At 32.5% G+C, this 18,335-nt stretch overlaps 1 protein-coding gene across 1 annotated transcript in view; it reads right to left on the reverse strand.

Annotated features, from left to right (window-relative positions):
- Nucleotides 1-691: 691 nt before the first annotated feature.
- Nucleotides 692-18,335, reverse strand: part of LOC137923076 (uncharacterized) — a 76,911-nt gene continuing 59,267 nt past the window's right edge. Inside the window, exons 34-51 of the mRNA XM_068766208.1 lie at nucleotides 17,154-17,287; nucleotides 16,540-16,697; nucleotides 16,054-16,239; nucleotides 14,758-15,527; nucleotides 13,933-14,177; nucleotides 13,126-13,255; nucleotides 12,403-12,549; nucleotides 11,706-11,896; nucleotides 10,102-10,196; nucleotides 9,873-10,009; nucleotides 9,446-9,567; nucleotides 8,698-8,839; nucleotides 7,789-7,922; nucleotides 6,753-6,886; nucleotides 5,942-6,043; nucleotides 5,431-5,527; nucleotides 4,484-4,627; nucleotides 692-3,739 (exon numbers count right to left, since the gene is read on the reverse strand). Coding sequence (XP_068622309.1) covers nucleotides 3,598-3,739; nucleotides 4,484-4,627; nucleotides 5,431-5,527; nucleotides 5,942-6,043; nucleotides 6,753-6,886; nucleotides 7,789-7,922; nucleotides 8,698-8,839; nucleotides 9,446-9,567; nucleotides 9,873-10,009; nucleotides 10,102-10,196; nucleotides 11,706-11,896; nucleotides 12,403-12,549; nucleotides 13,126-13,255; nucleotides 13,933-14,177; nucleotides 14,758-15,527; nucleotides 16,054-16,239; nucleotides 16,540-16,697; nucleotides 17,154-17,287 — 3,210 coding nt within the window. The 3' untranslated portion in view covers nucleotides 692-3,597. The remainder of the gene's footprint in view (nucleotides 3,740-4,483; nucleotides 4,628-5,430; nucleotides 5,528-5,941; nucleotides 6,044-6,752; nucleotides 6,887-7,788; nucleotides 7,923-8,697; nucleotides 8,840-9,445; nucleotides 9,568-9,872; nucleotides 10,010-10,101; nucleotides 10,197-11,705; nucleotides 11,897-12,402; nucleotides 12,550-13,125; nucleotides 13,256-13,932; nucleotides 14,178-14,757; nucleotides 15,528-16,053; nucleotides 16,240-16,539; nucleotides 16,698-17,153; nucleotides 17,288-18,335) is intronic.

Consider the following 18,335-nt stretch of genomic DNA (forward strand, 5'->3'; position numbering starts at 1 on the left):
TCCTACATACATTCTTGGAAATTTTTCTACAAGTTATAAAGTGAGATAATGAAAAAGACTTTCATAAAATATGTTAACTAAAAATTTAACTCCTCCCCTTGTCACTTTTAGCAGCCCCTTTGAAAACATTAAACGTTACACAAGCTAGACACCATCTGTAAATAATGGATAATTATACAAAAATTTTGGTCTTCTTGTAATAAAAAAATTGAAAATAATTAAAATTCTAAAATAAAAAAAATAATTGCTTCAGATGTCCAGGCGTTTCTTAAAAAATCTTAAGTAGTCAACCGCAAGATGCTTTTCCCTTTGAACTATTTTCGTTTTCGAAATTCTGTACACTAGAACTTTTCATTGGTGGCGATAGCACAGCCAAAGAACTAAAAAGGGAGCGTCGAAGTTTATAAGGCGGTCAACTTAACAGAGCCTGTCCAATAAAGTATCTAACTAGCATTCTTCATTGGAATAATTCCAGTCAGAGCTGTGTATTGTTCAAGTTTAATGTTCTAAATTTTTCTTACAATACATTTTTAGATTAATATGTAAGTAGACCAACACATTCATTATAAAAAACAAATATTCCCAAATTTATATTATATAATTCACATGTCACTAAATACAGTTTATGGTTTAGAAATCAATCATATACAATTTTCTTTTCATAGGAAATGAAGGAATAAAAACAAGAGAGAAGTGTTTCAAAAATTATTTATTTTATTCGTATATATAAATTATATATTCATTTTACAATTAAAATCAACCAATGCACACAACATAAAACTTTTTAATCACACCTCATACACGCCCGCGGACGAATCTCCGTCCCCGCAAAAATATGTTTCACAAATTTTAATATCAACCTTATGTACTGGCAGTATAGGTTTCTGTTTACAAAACATATTTTGGCAGAGGGTTTTAAGTATACAAAAATTTCAAAACCTAAATACACGATAATAATTTATTCAAAAGTTCTGTCAATGAAACATTTTCAAAGAAATAACTTTTTAATAACACAGTGAGTAAATAACTTTAAAAATTAAAAGCTTGGATTAAGTATTCGTAAAATTATTAATACTCTTGCTAAAATACTCAGTAAAACATCTAACACAATTCATGTCGTGCAAGGGGAATGACAAAGATCGTTATACAAATTAAAAACATTCGACAAAAATTCACTGCAGTAAAATAAGTACTAGTAATTTGGATTTTCCAATCACAATAATAATTACATTATAAGTTTGGCTTAAAAATTATTAATTATTTAAATAAATAAAGCCTAAAATAAATAAAGTTCCCTTAGTAAGTGACTACTATGGTGCAAATACAGAAATAAAGATGTAGAATAAAACATAATAATAATAAAGAAAGCTATTTGAAAATTAGTTTTGTTTGAAAACAAAATTGTAAAGTTATCGCCTGTCTTCTGAGTATTTATGATTATATTAGAATTATATTATTTATTTCATTTTCAATATACGACAAATTTCATAAAAAAAATTAAAGCAAAAGGAAATAGAGAGATTTCTAAAAAGTATGGAGGGTATTCAAAAGAAATATGAACTTACAACAAAAATTCATGGCTTAATTAATCTTATACATAGTTAATGTTTTTAGGTTTGAAAAATCAAACATTAAATGTAAACAGATTTTTATCATTGAACTTTAAAAAGTGAATAATTTTATTAGGTAATTAATTTATTTATTCCTTGTAAGAAATGGATGGTTATCACTCTACTTAAAAATGAAACTTTGTTATAAATATCTCATGTGAGTAATATATAGCAGTTGCAATTAAATATTATATATTTAATTAAATGTTATTTGAAAAAATTAACTTGTAGCCTCAAAGCCATCATTCATTTACTTGAAGAAACAGGGTAAAATAAATTGGTTGTAACAACAAACCAACTGTCACTTTTAATTTAGGCCCTAAGCTACACTTGCTCTCTATATTTATTACTCCCGCCTAATGCAATAATTTGAAATAACGACTATTTATGAACCAATCTCTGGTTGAAATTTAAACTCTAGTCAACAGATAGTCAAAATACATAAAGTGCATGACATATGCAGCAAAAATTCTCCTCAAAACTGTCCACGCAGATTGTTTCATACAATAAGTCAGCATATAACTATTTTATAATTTTTTACACACCCAAATACACATTTACAAATTCACTTGACTACAACTCAGACTTAACTGGCCACAAAGAGAAATCACCAATCGAAGAAAATGCAGAGAACAAGAGAGTTATTCAAAATACTGCTTCGATTGCTACTTGCAAATTATTTAAAAAAATAATATTCGAAAAATGACATCAATACTCTATATTCTCTATCCTTAAAAATAGATCTCGATCTAATACTTTTTAATCGCTACTATTATTTTTTAAACTAATATATACACAGTCAGCTACATAATTAAATACAAGTTCATCCAACAAAATAACCGTGTGCGTTGTCCGTTTCTTCCAAAGTTCTAAACGATGGGATCACACTTTTCCTAATATTCATTACACATGTGAGATTCGTATTTTACAGCACAGCTGCCTCAATGGATATTATGAAATACATTCATGTAGTCAGCTACATAGTCTCTTTTGAATTGGAATGTATCATAGTGTTTCAAATTTTTTACAATAAACTTTAATTTACAAAGAATGTAATAATGATAAAACAAACATAGTTCAAAGAACTTACATTTTTAAGAAGTTTGAAATAATTCTATATATTCTTATTTGCGGTTTAAATTATTTTGTGCGAAAAATAAATCATTACACGTTACATAAATCTTTGTCTGTTATAGAAAAATCATTGAACATTTTCAATCCTTCAAATATACACTTTTTAAGTCATGTTGTACACATTTTTATGTTGTCATTGCAATATTAAGTCCTTTTCTCCATTAGTAGCTTTGTTATCACTTAATTTATATTTAATAAGACTTAAGGAACTAAAAATTCTATTTTTAAGAAGGTCATTTATTTCTTGATTTATCATTATCAAAGCGGTAATAGCAAGTGTGACCTTGTATTTAATAACAACTTTTATTGCATAAGACATTGTATGATATACTTCAAAGTATATTTAAATTTGATTTTTGTCAACAATTACGTCAATGAATAAAAATTAATATTTCCGCTTTACAGAAGATAGAAGCGAATTTAAATGGTTTTTAGTACAGAGATATAATATTGTTAACAATAGAAACTGAATAGAACAAAGTACTTTTATTACTAATGGATTAAGAAGGCTCAAAATTATTTTCCCCGATTATTATTAGAGAGGATGCGGTACAAATAACTTTCGCAAATCGGGAGAGATGAATTTTTACAACTTTATTTCTTGAGGATAAGGAAGACGTACTTGGAGCTGCTACGCCCTTTTTAAGTTTTTAACATTAGAAGAATCATTTTACTCATTAAAGATCTCTATCTTTACCAGTTCTTTATGTCTGTACCAGAATTATCGATTAAGGTAAGACAATAGATTTTGAAGTGTTCAGCATTATTGGAATAAGCAAGTTATTTTGCATTTTGTACCTCCTTTCTATGAATTTCATGTGCTCTCTCCTGTAGGATATATTTAGTAAACCGGTCAAGCGTGCGGCCAACGGGCATCAAAGAACTGGCGCATACTGTGCCCCGCGCGTCCAACAGGGCTGTCATCCTCGTTGAACACTTCGCAGTTGCTGAAGATCAGACGTACGTCAGAAGCAAACTCCTCCTTAGATTTGTAGCTGTGAAGAAAAATATTTTTTTAAAGAACTATTGACGCGGGTAGCAAAAGTTTGGTCATCGTGCCAATCTTTGGAAGAGGCTTATGCCCAACAGTGGGCGCCTATTGGGTGACATAATGATGATGAATAAATATTGTAAGTAGCAACATTACAAACGTATAAACGGAATATACAATATTGAATAGCCAAATGTGTCGCTAAATGTACAACTAAGTCTCTACAAACTCGACCAATTTTTTTAAAATATTTTGTTAACTATGAAAATATTATACTTTATTATTACTAGGCTTGTATTGTACGAAATAGAAAATTGGAGTTTGTTTGAATAATCATTGTTTATTATTTAGAAATTAAATCGATAAACAAAGTGGGCCCTTTGTAACAAGTTTTATGTTAATAATTTTTCTAAAGGACTGACAGGAAAATAACTTTTGACAACAGTAAATCTGCTGCGGCAGTTTACTGAGTCCAAAACTACAACTAATAATTTTTATGTGCTTAAGTTACATCGTGTCTGGATAAATTGTAGTGAAATTTGTTAATACAAATATTTCATCCCAATGATACTAAAATTATTATTAGCTTACTCGGGAGCTCTGGTCTTAACATTAGATATTGCATTGAATAACGAAGCTTCTTAATCTACGTAATCGCTCAGAAGTACGATCTCTGGAGACAGGCGAATTTTGATAACTGTACAAGAAAAACTATTAAAAAGGGATATTTGTACAAGAATTTACTTACAATCCATCGTGCAGCTTGCGCTTAATTGTCGATAGATCCATGGGACACTTGATGACCTTGCGGTATTGCGGGAATTGCTTGGTGTTCACTGGCACAAGAAACGGCCATGCATGCTCATGGCATTCCATTTCGCATAGCAAATTCCTGAAATTTTCAAATTATTAACAACTTATCTTATATTTCGTTATAAGCAAACAGAAATCTATAATAGACAAGAGATTGTGCTGAAGTTTCTGTCGAAGTATTATTTCTATACATGAAACATTTTTCTGTGCTCCTTAATTAATATAACCTCATTGTTACCACATTTATTAATAAAAAAAATATTACATCTAAAACAGTACATTAATATTTAATTAAAAATTTAAAAGTAAACATATATCTATATGTGATGTAAACTTAATACAAAAATGCATTTGTAAATTGTAATTAGTGTAAAAAATATATAAATTTGTTATTAGTGGATCTAATTTATTTTACTATATTTGTCTTCTATAACTGTTTGTTTCCATTGCACTGTAAAACGTTATTGCCCTGTTAGACTCAAACAAAAATAAATATAACGTATTTGATTTATGATCACCTTATTTTTATTTTACATTTTAATTTGCAACACTCAATGAGGAGTGTTTACAATAAATTATATTTTACTTTCATTGTATTCCTTGAAGTACACAATATTTTTTGTTTGACATCCTAATACGCATTGTTTGTTAGCTAGGGACAGGTGTTTTATATTACTTTATGGTTTATATGGGAATAGCAAATTTTTGATTTCACTATTTTCCCTGACATTTTTCGATTTCTTGTTGCCATAATGATCTGTGTCTCGCGGAAAAAAAATAGCAGAAGTTGACTTTAATTTCTATTAATGTCGAATAAATCACCGTACTGAACAGTATTCCATTCCTGATTAACAAATTTGAATAATATAAAAAAAACCTTACTTGCAGAATTGCAACTCTTTCAACTGTTTTTTGGCACTTGTCTTATCCTTTTTGGCTCGCGACAGCAACGGTACATTTTCTGAATTTATGTCGTCCACTGCAAAATTAAATTTATAAATTAACACTTCTTTTAGGAACATTCAGTTTTTACGTCAAAAAGTTTTGCTGGATGGATCGAAACAAACAGTTCTAAAATTATTAACGTTTAGATAACAGAAAATTCTTGTATGTATTTTTTTAATGACAAGAGCTTTTTAAAAACTTTGTTGATTGTGAAATTCTGAAACATGTGAAAAATTTTAAAAGACTTAATTGTTGGCAGCTGATTTTTAATCTTTTATGCAAAAGTTTCTACTTTCCAATTAAAATCATTTTAACTGAAAACTTCGTTTTAAAATATATTGACTACGACGTATTTCCGAATTTATCAACTTTTAGATAATTAAACTTATCTCACCTAATAATTTGCAACATTTAGATAATTAATTATTTATTTCTACACTTTACTCACCCTCTAGATGATCGGGTTCGTCATGTTGTAACGCGCCATTGCTGCCGAAGGATAGCGCGCGACGCTTTTCCGGCGGCGGGCCGTCTTCAGATAACTCTGCAACTGTTGAAGACAAGTTTTACATTTTTTTATTTGGAACCAAACCATAATATTAAAAGTCACACATTTCATACAATATACAAGTTCGCCACATAATTGTATCAGAAAAATTCATTTAAAATATAATATATATATATATATATATAAATGAATTTTGGAAAAGAAAACTGTTTCGTCACAATATCCATCCATCCACAACCATAAAGCTTAGATACTTAAAATTTTACGAGTTACATTTGTAAGGACATGGTTGTATTCAATATGTTGTAAAAAAGGCAATATGGTTTTACTTTGTTACTTTGTACTATTGTGCAAGTACATCACATACTATTTATTCATAAAATAATGTATCAATAATATTGGATTATGATAAGAGAAACATTATCATATTTTGTCTTGTCCTTAACAAATGGTGCACCTAATACACAGGTACTATAACATGAAATCATGTTTAACACCACATCTATACTACCATGGTTTATGCAATTTAGTATATCTCATTCAATATCTTTATATTAGCCGTGGGACCACCACTGCTGGACATCTTACGGCTAAAATTATGATACACACAACACTAGCTCATTAAATTGGATCATACATATAAAATATAGGATGTCAGAGTCAGCAAAAACAGACATAGCGGGAGTGATTTTACTGGTCTTTAGCTATAGATCAATACTGCTTACTATATGTGATAGGACTCAAGACTCACCAGGATGATGGTTGAGACCATTCTCAGGCTCAACGAGTGTCTCGTCGCGCTCGTCGTGCTTCTCTGGTGTGTGTAGCGCGCTTGTCACGCACTCCTCAGCTGTAGTCGAGGTGGATGCCTGTGATGCTGCTGGACTGTAAGAAAATTTTTTTGACATGTTAACAAAGACAACATACAGGTCCCATAAATCAACCTCAAGTTGAAATAGTGAGTCAGAGCATTTAGGCGCTAACTCCAGAAAATTAATTTAAAAAAAATCCAAGACTTTTATTAAAAGCCAATATTTTGCATCCTGTGATATTTTTACATTGAGTAACATTTTTATAACAAAGTTTATTGCAAAGCCTGATTTAAAAAAGAAAATCACTTTTTCATAAAAACCATTTCCTTCATTTACATTCAAGCTTAACCAACCATGTTGAAATAAAAGTAGATTACTAGAACTATTTTCTGAAGTTGGCTACCACCTGCCCTTTCATCCGATTTCGGCTTAATGTTGACTTATGCGGCTGTGTATATAGTGTACTAACTTTTTATACGGTAAATGGACAAAATGTTTGGATACATCAAATTTTTAATAACACATCTTTAAATTATAATTTTAAGCCAAAAGATGATATCACTACAATAGGACGTATGAAACGACCAACAATTTGAGATTCAGAGTGGTTTAAAAATTCAGATAAGAAGTTGAGTAAGAAGAGACTTGGAAAATTTCTTAAGAATGTATTATAAGGAATATAAAATAGATGATAAACTGATGATGATGCAAAAAGGATTCAGGACAGCAGCAACTGACGAAATTAATAATACTAGAATATATCAAGTGAGGATGAAGAATAATACTGGTTTAAGTTTCGTTAAGAACAAATTTTAACTATATTTCCAAAACCCATTAAAATACATGTCATTTTCAATATGAGACGATTCTTATAGTCTTAAAACTAGAAGCATAGCCGATGAATTGTCTTATTTGTAAACTGCTAACATTGCTAAAATAATGTAATATTCAGATTATTATAAGTGTTTTAGATACCTTGGGACCATGCTCTGATCGAGATCTAAGCTATTGTCTTTGTTGTGTTTGTTTTCACGTTTTTTTGTATTTCGTGGTTTCTTCGGCGGCGCTCGCGAAATGCACTGCGAGCAGTACCATTTGCCTCTCGGATTCTGTAAAGGAAGTAATTGTCTTAAAACATAGTTAAAATATACTCTAGGAGGGACAGACACTTTTTGAACTGTACAACTCTTCATTCTAAATAAGGATGTTTTATTAACGCTCTTATCATCTTTGGAGCGATCAGGTTTCATTTACTTGATAAAAACAATACTGCATATATAATGTTGACGCCTTAATCATATTACATTTTAGCCATCACAATTTTTTAACGTAATAGAACTTTTAGACTCATCATGGGCCATTATTGTCTCCTTTTAACGTTTTCGTATTTCAAATATTTCGCATCGTCTTCTGTAACGTGTAAATGGACATTGGCTGTGTTCTTTTAAGAATAAACGGAACAAACGATTACTAAAATAATGAGTTGGTTCACAAAATGTAAACATACGACTTATTTTTATACATATTTTGTTGGTGTTGTCAAATGTTAGAAGATCAACAGATATTGATATGACGCCTGAACGTCATTCGATTTAACTATGTATTTATAAAAGATTTCTACTTATGTAGTGATTCATAGCGATAACTCTAATATCGTTAGAGACACATAATTAGGTAGGGATATTTTTTCACCAAGTAGAGATCAGCACAGAACGTATTTTACGTTGGAGGATGGGGTTAAACTGCGTGTTAAAAAACATAATATTTTTAAACTAAGGCTCCTGTAGTCGTAAAACTTGGCCAAAATATTTTTAAGCATGAAAGCAAAATATGTATAAGCTTCAGTTTTATTCAATGTAATTAGGTAAATAAAATATTACTGACCTTATGCAGGGGTGGGTAGTGACAATCCTGATGGTAAGCACGCACGCACAGCGCGCACGGGATGGTACGGCCTGAGGAAGCACCTCCGCATACAATGCACACTCGTTCTCCGCGTGCCTTGTTTACACATTCCCAACAATACCTAGACAATAAAGCATATTTAATTGTTTCTTTGTGTGCATTTTCTCCAGTAGTTTGTTCTTTTTAAAGATAGAAGTCTTAACTAGATTTTACTCATAAATATATAATAATGGTTTTTTCATGTCATTGTAGGTACCACTTGGAGGCTGTTTCTGTTGCAGGTTAGTAGTGATCTAAAGGGCACCATAATAAGTGAAATTATTGGTCTATGAAGATATATTACTACATCTCGTGGTAATGTAACAGAATTTTTCTTACAAAATGAAGTGTAAAATAGTACTACCATAATGATTAGTGTATCACTTACTGATTTGGTTTTACAAGTAATATAAAATATCAATAAAATTCAGTCAAGTTAATTTCAAAGACCAGCCTTTCTTTACATCACTTGGCTTTACAATTACTAATATAAGGGTTTAGGTTTTTTTTAAGGGTTTAGGTTAAGTGCAGCTATTTAAATTTTAAATATAAATATGACAAATATCAATGTACCAAAACAGGTATAATGAATAGTCTATTCGGCTTGTCAACTGATGTTTTTTTTTTGTTGTAAAGTGTATCTAGTTAAAGTAATAATTGTAAATAAAGAAATAGTTCAATTACTCACCAATCGCCTTCTGGAATTTTTTCCATGCGCGGCTTAAAACAGTATGTATGGTATCCTTTATCACAACCATCACAAAGTAGGAGTTGATCTTCGTTGTCACCCGATAAACAAAACTGACAATTCTGTGAAAAAAAAGTACACGTTATATAAATTACATTAATATTGTCTTTGAATTTAACCCTTTGCGTGCGGGCGACATTGATACAGTAAAAAATAGAAATTTTACGGGATGACGTAATACTGAAATTCAATGTGGCGGTGATAGCTGTATGTAAATATTGTATAATTCTCAATATTTATTGAAGTTACCACTAATATGGCCGCAATGCCATTGGCCAAATTGCAAGTATCCAGTCCATCGAATATAATCGTCATTTTTTTTCAAAAGGTTCAAAATATAACTCTCCATAATTTATAATATACTTACTGCCTTCATAATGCTTTTGTCCCAAGCAACAGCGGCCTCCAAAGCCTGTAGAAGCATTGCCAGCTGAGCCGACGTATTACAGCGAGCCACTGCCTCGCGCCAGGTCGCCAATCCACGCGCTATTCCTTTATTGTCTGCTTTTTTTTAAACAAATAATAAAAAATTCATTATCGAACGATTAAAAGCATGGTGTAAAAAAATGATAAAGAAAAGTTTAATCTGTCATTACCTTTGCCTTCACTTGGTTCTGAGTTTTGCGGTGAAGTGGCTGAAGCGTTACCATGCTCGCCTTGCAATACCGCTCCTAACGTAGCCTCGGTTGTGCTAGATGGAAAACACTTTATATTTACTAACTATTTAAAATTAATAATAGTCGGAGTAAAAAGTTTTGAGCGATTCTCGCTAGATGGCGATAGTGAGCTAGAAATCGCTATGTAAACGTTACATTTTGTCGTTATATAATACAAAACATGTTGATAAAAATCTTTGACAAATTTTTGTTTTTATGAAAACAATTAAGTAGTAACGCTTCACAAAATTAGAGATATATAGAGAAATTTTAGATGTTCTTCAGAGCTACAATAATTTCAGAACCAAAGCTTAAAAATTTTCTGATATTTATGGACCCAATAAAGTAACTAATGCAATAGTGTAAAGCAGTGATTCCAAAAAATTCGTGTGTTTTGGGGCCCTACGATTTGACGCAAATGAACCCTTTGTATAGAATAAATTACTGTGAAATTTGTTGCTAAAATTTCTCATCCACCCATATTCAAAGTGGGTGGTAATTGTGAAAAATAATTGTATTCTTTATGTAAATAATAGGCTAAAAGGTAGTGATTTAAATACAGTAACCATTTTTAAATGCCAAGTCAGATCATCGCCCAAGAAGGTTTTACTACACGTGTATGGAAGCGAATTACGATCACTCAATTCGGATTTTTACTTCCAACTCAATTAGATTGAATAAAGCACGAAAGCGTCAGAAAATTGGGGCGGTTTTAACAAGAGGACTTATAAAATTGTCTATGAGAGGATGGAAGTTACAAATGATAACAGCTGTTATTTGGTAAATTGCAAATATTCTACATGCGTTAATAAAGAAAAGAATGCTCAGAACTTTTTACTCTGCTCGATACATCTGAATAAATTAATATTTAATAGTTTATTTAAAATATTAAAGTAGATAAACAAACGAGACCCTTTTTAAAAATCGTAGGATAATTTGATTTAAAAAAGTAGAGAAAACTTATCAATCATAAAGTAAGTCCAACTCTGACGTACTCTAAGACGCTTTTATTAATTCACTAAACTTTAAACGTTTTTCTTCAAGTAAGAAACATTCTCTTAATTTATGTACTGTGCGGTGTAGGCTAAAAGGTACAAGAAACCTCATGACAATTTTAAGAAACTTGAAATGTGATCTAGAAAATCATGCTGTTTTAATAACCAATATATTTCTAACATTCTACAATTTTTTCTAAAGAAACACACGCTAAAAATTTTACACCTCCACCAAACCATCACTAATGAAATTAAACATTTGAAAATCAATAAAATATTTAACACAAATCCCCTTTAAATACAAATTTATTTACAGATTTCTTATATAAAGAAAATGTGTACTAACTCGTGATAATACTATATGTACTAAGAAAACCTTTGTCACCGTGAGTAAAACTTAATAAACAAAACGTGCAATTGACCACATCTACCCTCTCACAACAAAGGTCAATGCTTACCTTAAAAACATACAAACATACACACTACCACCAGTAAAGTAAAGCCTCGGCACACGACAAACTAGCAGCCTGAGAAAGTGAGTCACATTACCTAGCATACCTTTGTACCAAAGGCGGTTTGAGATATCTCCTTTCGATGTGAGCCTCAACAGAGGCCAGTTTGTGCCTCGCCCGGGCGACAATTTCAGCACCTGTGGCCTCCTCGGGAAGAGGAAGTCGTGATGGGCGCCAGCCTTTCACTTGCATTGATGCCGCTGCAACTCTTTCTTCTAGTGCTTCCACCTGAAATACATTTTAAGTGCTTAAAAGAAATAGTAACTTAAGATGTTCATATCTACTGTTTTTAACCCACCAAACCAAAAAAAATAAACAAAAAAGTTGGTGACATTCTTTTCTGAAGTATATTAAGTTTACTTTAATTCTCGTAAATTTTTTACATTTAACCATAACCAGTATGTGTAATTGTCTTAAATATATTTCTTCACTGCTAATACAAGTTAAAGAACATTGAATTTGTTAAAACTTGTATTAAAACTTTAATGGATAATTTGCTTTAGATTGATGACCAGGGATTTATTTATAGATTTTGACTTCATTCATTACAACGTAGCACTATCGAGTGTGCATTCATAATTTTAAATTATAGCTAACAGAAAATTTCATGGCTTTAAAAATTTCACTAGCTACTGCACACTATAAATTGGAGCATATAATACACATACTATATTTGTAAAATAATACTTCCTCTATCTTATTTAATAACACTTTTGGACTACTTTCAGACTCACCATAGTCAATAATTGCATATCAACGCGGCGTGCAGTTGTTGCGCAGAATGAATTCGGAGAGTCAGGTTCAGGATAATCTTGATCTAATTTTTCACCACTTGACGGAATAGTCTCGAATCGCAATAGTTCATTTTTTTCCGTGAGCAACTGCAAATAAGTACAAAACAAGTGAAAACACTCATAAAATACCACTGACACAAACAATGTAACTGGAAAATCAGTTAAAACTAATTTCATTTTCCGCGATCAGGTTTCTGCGATATACAGAATAAAAATATATTTCTCATAAAGGGAGTATGTGCCAATACGCGCCATGTTCGTAACGTAGGTTGGCGAGCGAAGTTTTTTAATTCATATTTGTTTGAGAGACGTCGTTTGCCCGTAAATATTTTTCCTGTAACCGGCTCTTACAGTAACTACGGGAGAGAGTAAAAACTATTCTATACGCCGCTACCACAACGGCCAGGGGAGGCCCATGTTCAAAAGTGGAGGTCCTGCGGCTGAAATTGTGATGAATATCACAAGTATTATGAGGTTATAGCTATCCGCTATTGCAACCGATAGTCCCAATATACGACTTTTTCAGGCACTCTCTGAGTGACAATAAATGTAAATGTCTCAATGGTTGAAGTCCAATTTTGTAGATTTGGTAAAGCATCAAGAATGTAATGACAGATAATTTTAATTTATTAAATAAATGTAACAGTTTATGCTAAAAATTACCTTGTCTGTGAGCGGCTGGGGGAGGTGTGTGAGTGCGGTGTGTAGTTCGCGTTCGCGTACGCCTCGGGGATGCAATGCCCTTATGACTGCACCGAACTCGGTTGTGTCACTGATCCTCCACCAACCGTGCCTATAAATACATTTATGTTTTAATAAATTAAATTGCTCGTCTGAAGTGGCAGGTAACCTTAGGCCTTTGGGTCTCTAGTGGCGACTACAAGTCGGTAGACGTGGTGTGGGTAAGTCTCCCATTAGGTTGACCGACGTCAAAATCCAAGTTGTAGAAAGTATCTGGATGCGGGCACCGTAAGGCCGTTCATCGTAGCGATCATTGAGAGTCTTATGCCTTGCATTGGTGGGCAACTATCGGCTGACGTTATAATGATGAAAATAAAACGTTACTTATTTGTACACATTACATAATACAAAATGCAGTAATTATTGATATTTAATAAACAGTACGATAACGTATATATATACAAGAATATTGCAAATAGGTGTAAAAGCTTTAAAAAGACGAATGAATTCATAGCTCATTTGCTGTCAACTTATATGTCGTACACCCTACCAAAAATCAATGGTTTCAGAAATAATAAATAACGTACTGTTGAAAAGTATAAATACACATTTAAATATGCATTATATCAATGACTTGACTTTTCGAAGTTGCTTAACAAAGTCTTTCCTTTAAATAATATTAGTTTCATTTTGTTATTACATAAACAGATAAGGTAGATCAGTTATCATATCAGTCAGAAAATCAAAAAGTTTTACTCTCATTTTAAATAGAATCAATAAAGTTCTAACCTCAGCTCCCTGGGTACGAATCCACCTTCTAGTTTCTTCGGCAACCCGTGCACCTTGCAGTGCTCTAGTTGTTCCAACTCTTCAGGTGACATCTGTATTGGCGGAGGACTATCGCAGGTTACGTATGTTGATAGCGCATTAAAGTTAAGAAGACCGAGGCTGGTGAGACCAGACGCCTTTGCTTTTTGTGCTGCTGCCTCTATTTTTGCAGAGTCAGCTTGTAGTTCTTTTTCTAAATCATTATCCTAAAAATATCAGAATAAATATAATAATGCAACACAACATATGTATCATGAATATCAAAATGGGAGAGGAATGTCGAAGGGAGAAGAGTGTGGAAGGGTGAGGAGTGCCGGAGGGAGCGCAATGCCAGTATTGAGATGCGCCATTCTTTGTACCCTCTTAAACTAAGTGACGGTGTGACTATGGGGGATAATTTTTACGACCGAATTATGGTGGGCGACGGAGTCAGACTCCGCAGAGGTCTCAGAAGGGTGAGTACTAGTGCCCTTGGTTTCTGAGTAATAAGCTCACCGGAGTTAATTGTCATTTTTAGGTGTAAAGGCCTAAAACAACTTGTGCTAGTATAAGGTACGCTTTTTTTTGGTGATAATGGAGAAATATCGGGAAATCTTAATCGCTTTAAACGCTACAGAACCTGTAAATGCCTGCACAAGTATTATGGAACAAAACATATTAATTATCTATTGCATTTCGTTTGGTACAAGTTATTTTTAATACTTTGATATAAAAACTGTAAATTTGCGTTACAAAAGCCAAAACAAAAACATAGGGATATTGAAATCCTTCAGCGCTTAATCTTACCTGTTCTTTATTATCTTCTTCCGCTTCCTCGCTTTCATCGTTTTCATCTCGATTTATACTGGCATCCATCATTTCCTGATCCAAACCAGACATCGTTAGACTAGAATCGGCGTAAATATTATTAATTGGGACCTGTACACTGGTCACCATACTGTTAAGGGTAAATAGGCTTGGATCGTTAAGCAAATGCAAATTATTAGACACATCCCATTTATGACCCTGGCACATGACGACTTCTGAGCATGTGTGCTCATTGTCACAAAATTCCGGAACCTTCTGCTCCTGTGATTTCTCTTCATTTATATTAATCAAATATGAACTTTCGTGCCTTAAAATTGAGAACCATTTGCCTTCCAACATCTTCATGTAGAGTTGCATGTGCGCCGTTTCGGCGTCGGTTAGTTCTTTTTTAGTCGGTCCGTCTATCATTTCAGTTTCGTCTTTCATTTTCGCTTCTGCTTTCTTAGCGGCGTCTAATTGAGAAGATACGGCTTCCGCCATCTTTCTCAACTCTTCCAGGTTGTTGACTAGTTCATCTTTACTTTCTTCTGCATCTACCTTCTCTATAGATTCAGTTTTGACGACATTTTCTACTTTTACAATCTCTTGTGGCTTATCTATAGGCTCTGCTTGCGTGGCAAACATCGGTTTGTGAGTCGGTTTCTGGACTAGGAAAGCGGTGGGAATGGAGTCTTCAATATCTAACAGATCCTCTTCTTCTTTATTTTGTTTTTGTTGGATATACTTCTCTTCCATTTTTATTGACGAACCTAATTAACATTAGATAAGAAATTTTTAAAATTTCTTACAACTATATTATTTAAATACGTGAACAAAACAAAAAACTAAATTTTAATTGTTTACTAGTAAATAGTACAGCGTAAAAGTTAGGTTATAGATGATGCCACATTTTTTTCTCATTATTATACGTGTAATATTTTTTAAAGGAAATTTATTTGTACATTTAATGTAATCTGTATATTTCTAAGAAATATTTTAGACAAATACTGTATATATATTTATAGATATATTTTAGACAAATGTTTATCAAATACATTACTCTTACGGTTTGAAACGCTATAGATAAATGGCAATAGAGATTTAGTCTAGTCACAAAAAATAAAAGATAAAAACGTTTTGTCCCAGCAGTTATAATTTGTTGCTCTACTATTCTTAAAAATATCTGAGATGTAACGTTGTTGCATCATCCACATTTTATTTATGCCTTACGACCACCATTATCATACATATAAATTTTAATTTTTATCTTAAAAATTATTATTTTTAACGACTTACCTTCAACTTTACAAGTGCCGTGTTTTACATTAGGTTCGTATTTAATAATCTGTGTGTGGTCGCTTAAATTCAGCTCTGATTTTATATTACGCAGCTCCAGTTCGCTCTTTAAGGCTTCTTCTTGGCGCTGAGCTTCGGTTTCCACTTGCTCCTTCTCTTGTGACAATTCTTTTTTATCTTTTGTCCCTGGGAAATGACATATGAACTCATGGTTATTTATAACAAAAGAGGTTATATAAATATGAATTTATACTAAAGTAAGCCCTAATAATAATTTAATATGAGTTGCAGAAGTCAATATCTTTTTTAGTTAATCAAAAATATACGTGTGCTATAATAATTCAAAAAAACTACAATAATTATAAAGCGTTTTAAACAGAAAACTAAGAGAAAAAACTATTGAAATAATGATAGAATTAACATTTTAAGTACTAATTTAACAAAGGCGATATTCAAACAACTCGTATGAATAACACAAGAAGTTACCTTTCTTCTTTTTCTTGGCGGTGTCGCTTAAAGGCTGTCCTTTTAAGGCAGCCGCCTCTAATGCTTCTTGATACGCTAAGATTTCGGGTTGAGCTGACTCCATCGCTTCAACAAATATGCCTCCACACTTGCCCAGAGACCAGTACCGTCGCCAATATCTGTGCAAAATAAATGACTAAATGTAAGTTTTTGTAAAAATGCCTGCAGCGACTGCACTGCAACGACTGCAGCGAATGCACATACATGTTGTTCGATAAATCGAAATCGAGTAATTAAGTGGCTAATCCCACATTTATATAAACATTTAACTTTATCCAGGAATTCATTATTCCTCAATCTCAATAAAGTGTTGGCACAAGTCCTTTTTATAATGTTTTCTGAAAATTTACATCATCGTTTTTAACTTCCAGATTAAATTATTGAGTACAAAAAGTTTTTTTTTTCTATCATTTCCTCGTCTCTAATAGCCAATCAACACAACAGTACAATAAGGGCAACTGCGTAATTAAAAACTAGACAATTTTTTTTTCTTTGTAGATGCTTTCGTTATCGTTAATTGAGAATTGATGCAATAGATAGTTATTATATTCCTATTTAACATATAAAGTTTTTACCTGTCTTGTCCATAACAAGTCGCGCGAAGTGCGTGCGAACCCGCCGACAACTGCTGCATCTGTTGTTCAGATTGTCGCAATAATTTTTCGAGTTTGCGTGCCAATTCTTCTGATGAAAGGTTTTTATCTTCATCCTTTACATAGAAAAGTATTTATTTAAAATATTATCGTTTATTCATTGTTATCATAGTTCGTTTTTCACGAAAAGAAAATCTATTTTCAGAGACAGATTTATGAACCAATGATTGGGAAAAGATTAAGCTATTTTTTGTACATACACTAGTAAATACATTTCTTGGATTGATACCTATTTTGAGTTATTTTGTTCGGAAAATTAAATAGCGGTCATTTTTTTAACGATTTCAACTATTCTTACCAACCCATAACATAATCGATACATTAATAAAAACTTCTATAAAAGCTTACTTTTATCTTGGTTTCCTACTTCTGCCATGGTAAAACAAGGACTATTTATACAATTAATAATTTTTAACTGACTACTATTATTGTCATGTTCCTCTCTCTCTTCTTAATATCTTCCATCCATTTCCCTTTTTTTCCTTTCACAATATCTTGCATTCCTTTTCTTACCTCGTGTTTCATTCGTTGCCTCATTTCCATCGCCTTATCCTTTTTGTATTGCTTATTTATTAGTTTCCTTATAAACTATATCATTTTATTTTTAGTCGACTTCTAAAATTAATACGGTTTGTAACACTTTTTTTTCTTTTGAGGTCTAGATCTGGTCACTCCTAGATCACAGGCACACGAGGGACCTTACTTGAGTTTACTAACTACGGAGTTACTCGGAGAATCCCTCGTGCTCCGTGAAAACCTGGACCAGGACCGCGTCTAACTCAACCTGACGAAGCACGCGGCAGGCTGGGACGGATCCGAGAAGCCGTTACTTCCGCGTTACAAAAGCAGTCGTCCCTTTCATATACCTCATATTCCATTCGAAAAGCGTATCCAGCCTAAGCTGTCGCTTGACAAATGAAATAGGCCATTCCTTATACTCAGGTTAACATTTACTATCAAGGGCCGCGTCTTTGAACAAGTAAGATCTTGTCTCGGGAGGACCATAACTCGTTCAGTACCGCATAAGACTTAGTCCCATTGGCCGAGTACCCTGTCGCTTCCACCAATGCCAGCCAGCAGCTTTGACTGGTATGTAGTGCATAA

Source organism: Battus philenor, unplaced genomic scaffold (genome assembly GCF_028537555.1).
Source record: "Battus philenor isolate CCGP_79_NKW_IND1 unplaced genomic scaffold, ilBatPhil1.0.hap1 SCAF_20, whole genome shotgun sequence".
Taxonomy (NCBI): Eukaryota; Metazoa; Arthropoda; class Insecta; order Lepidoptera; family Papilionidae; genus Battus; species Battus philenor.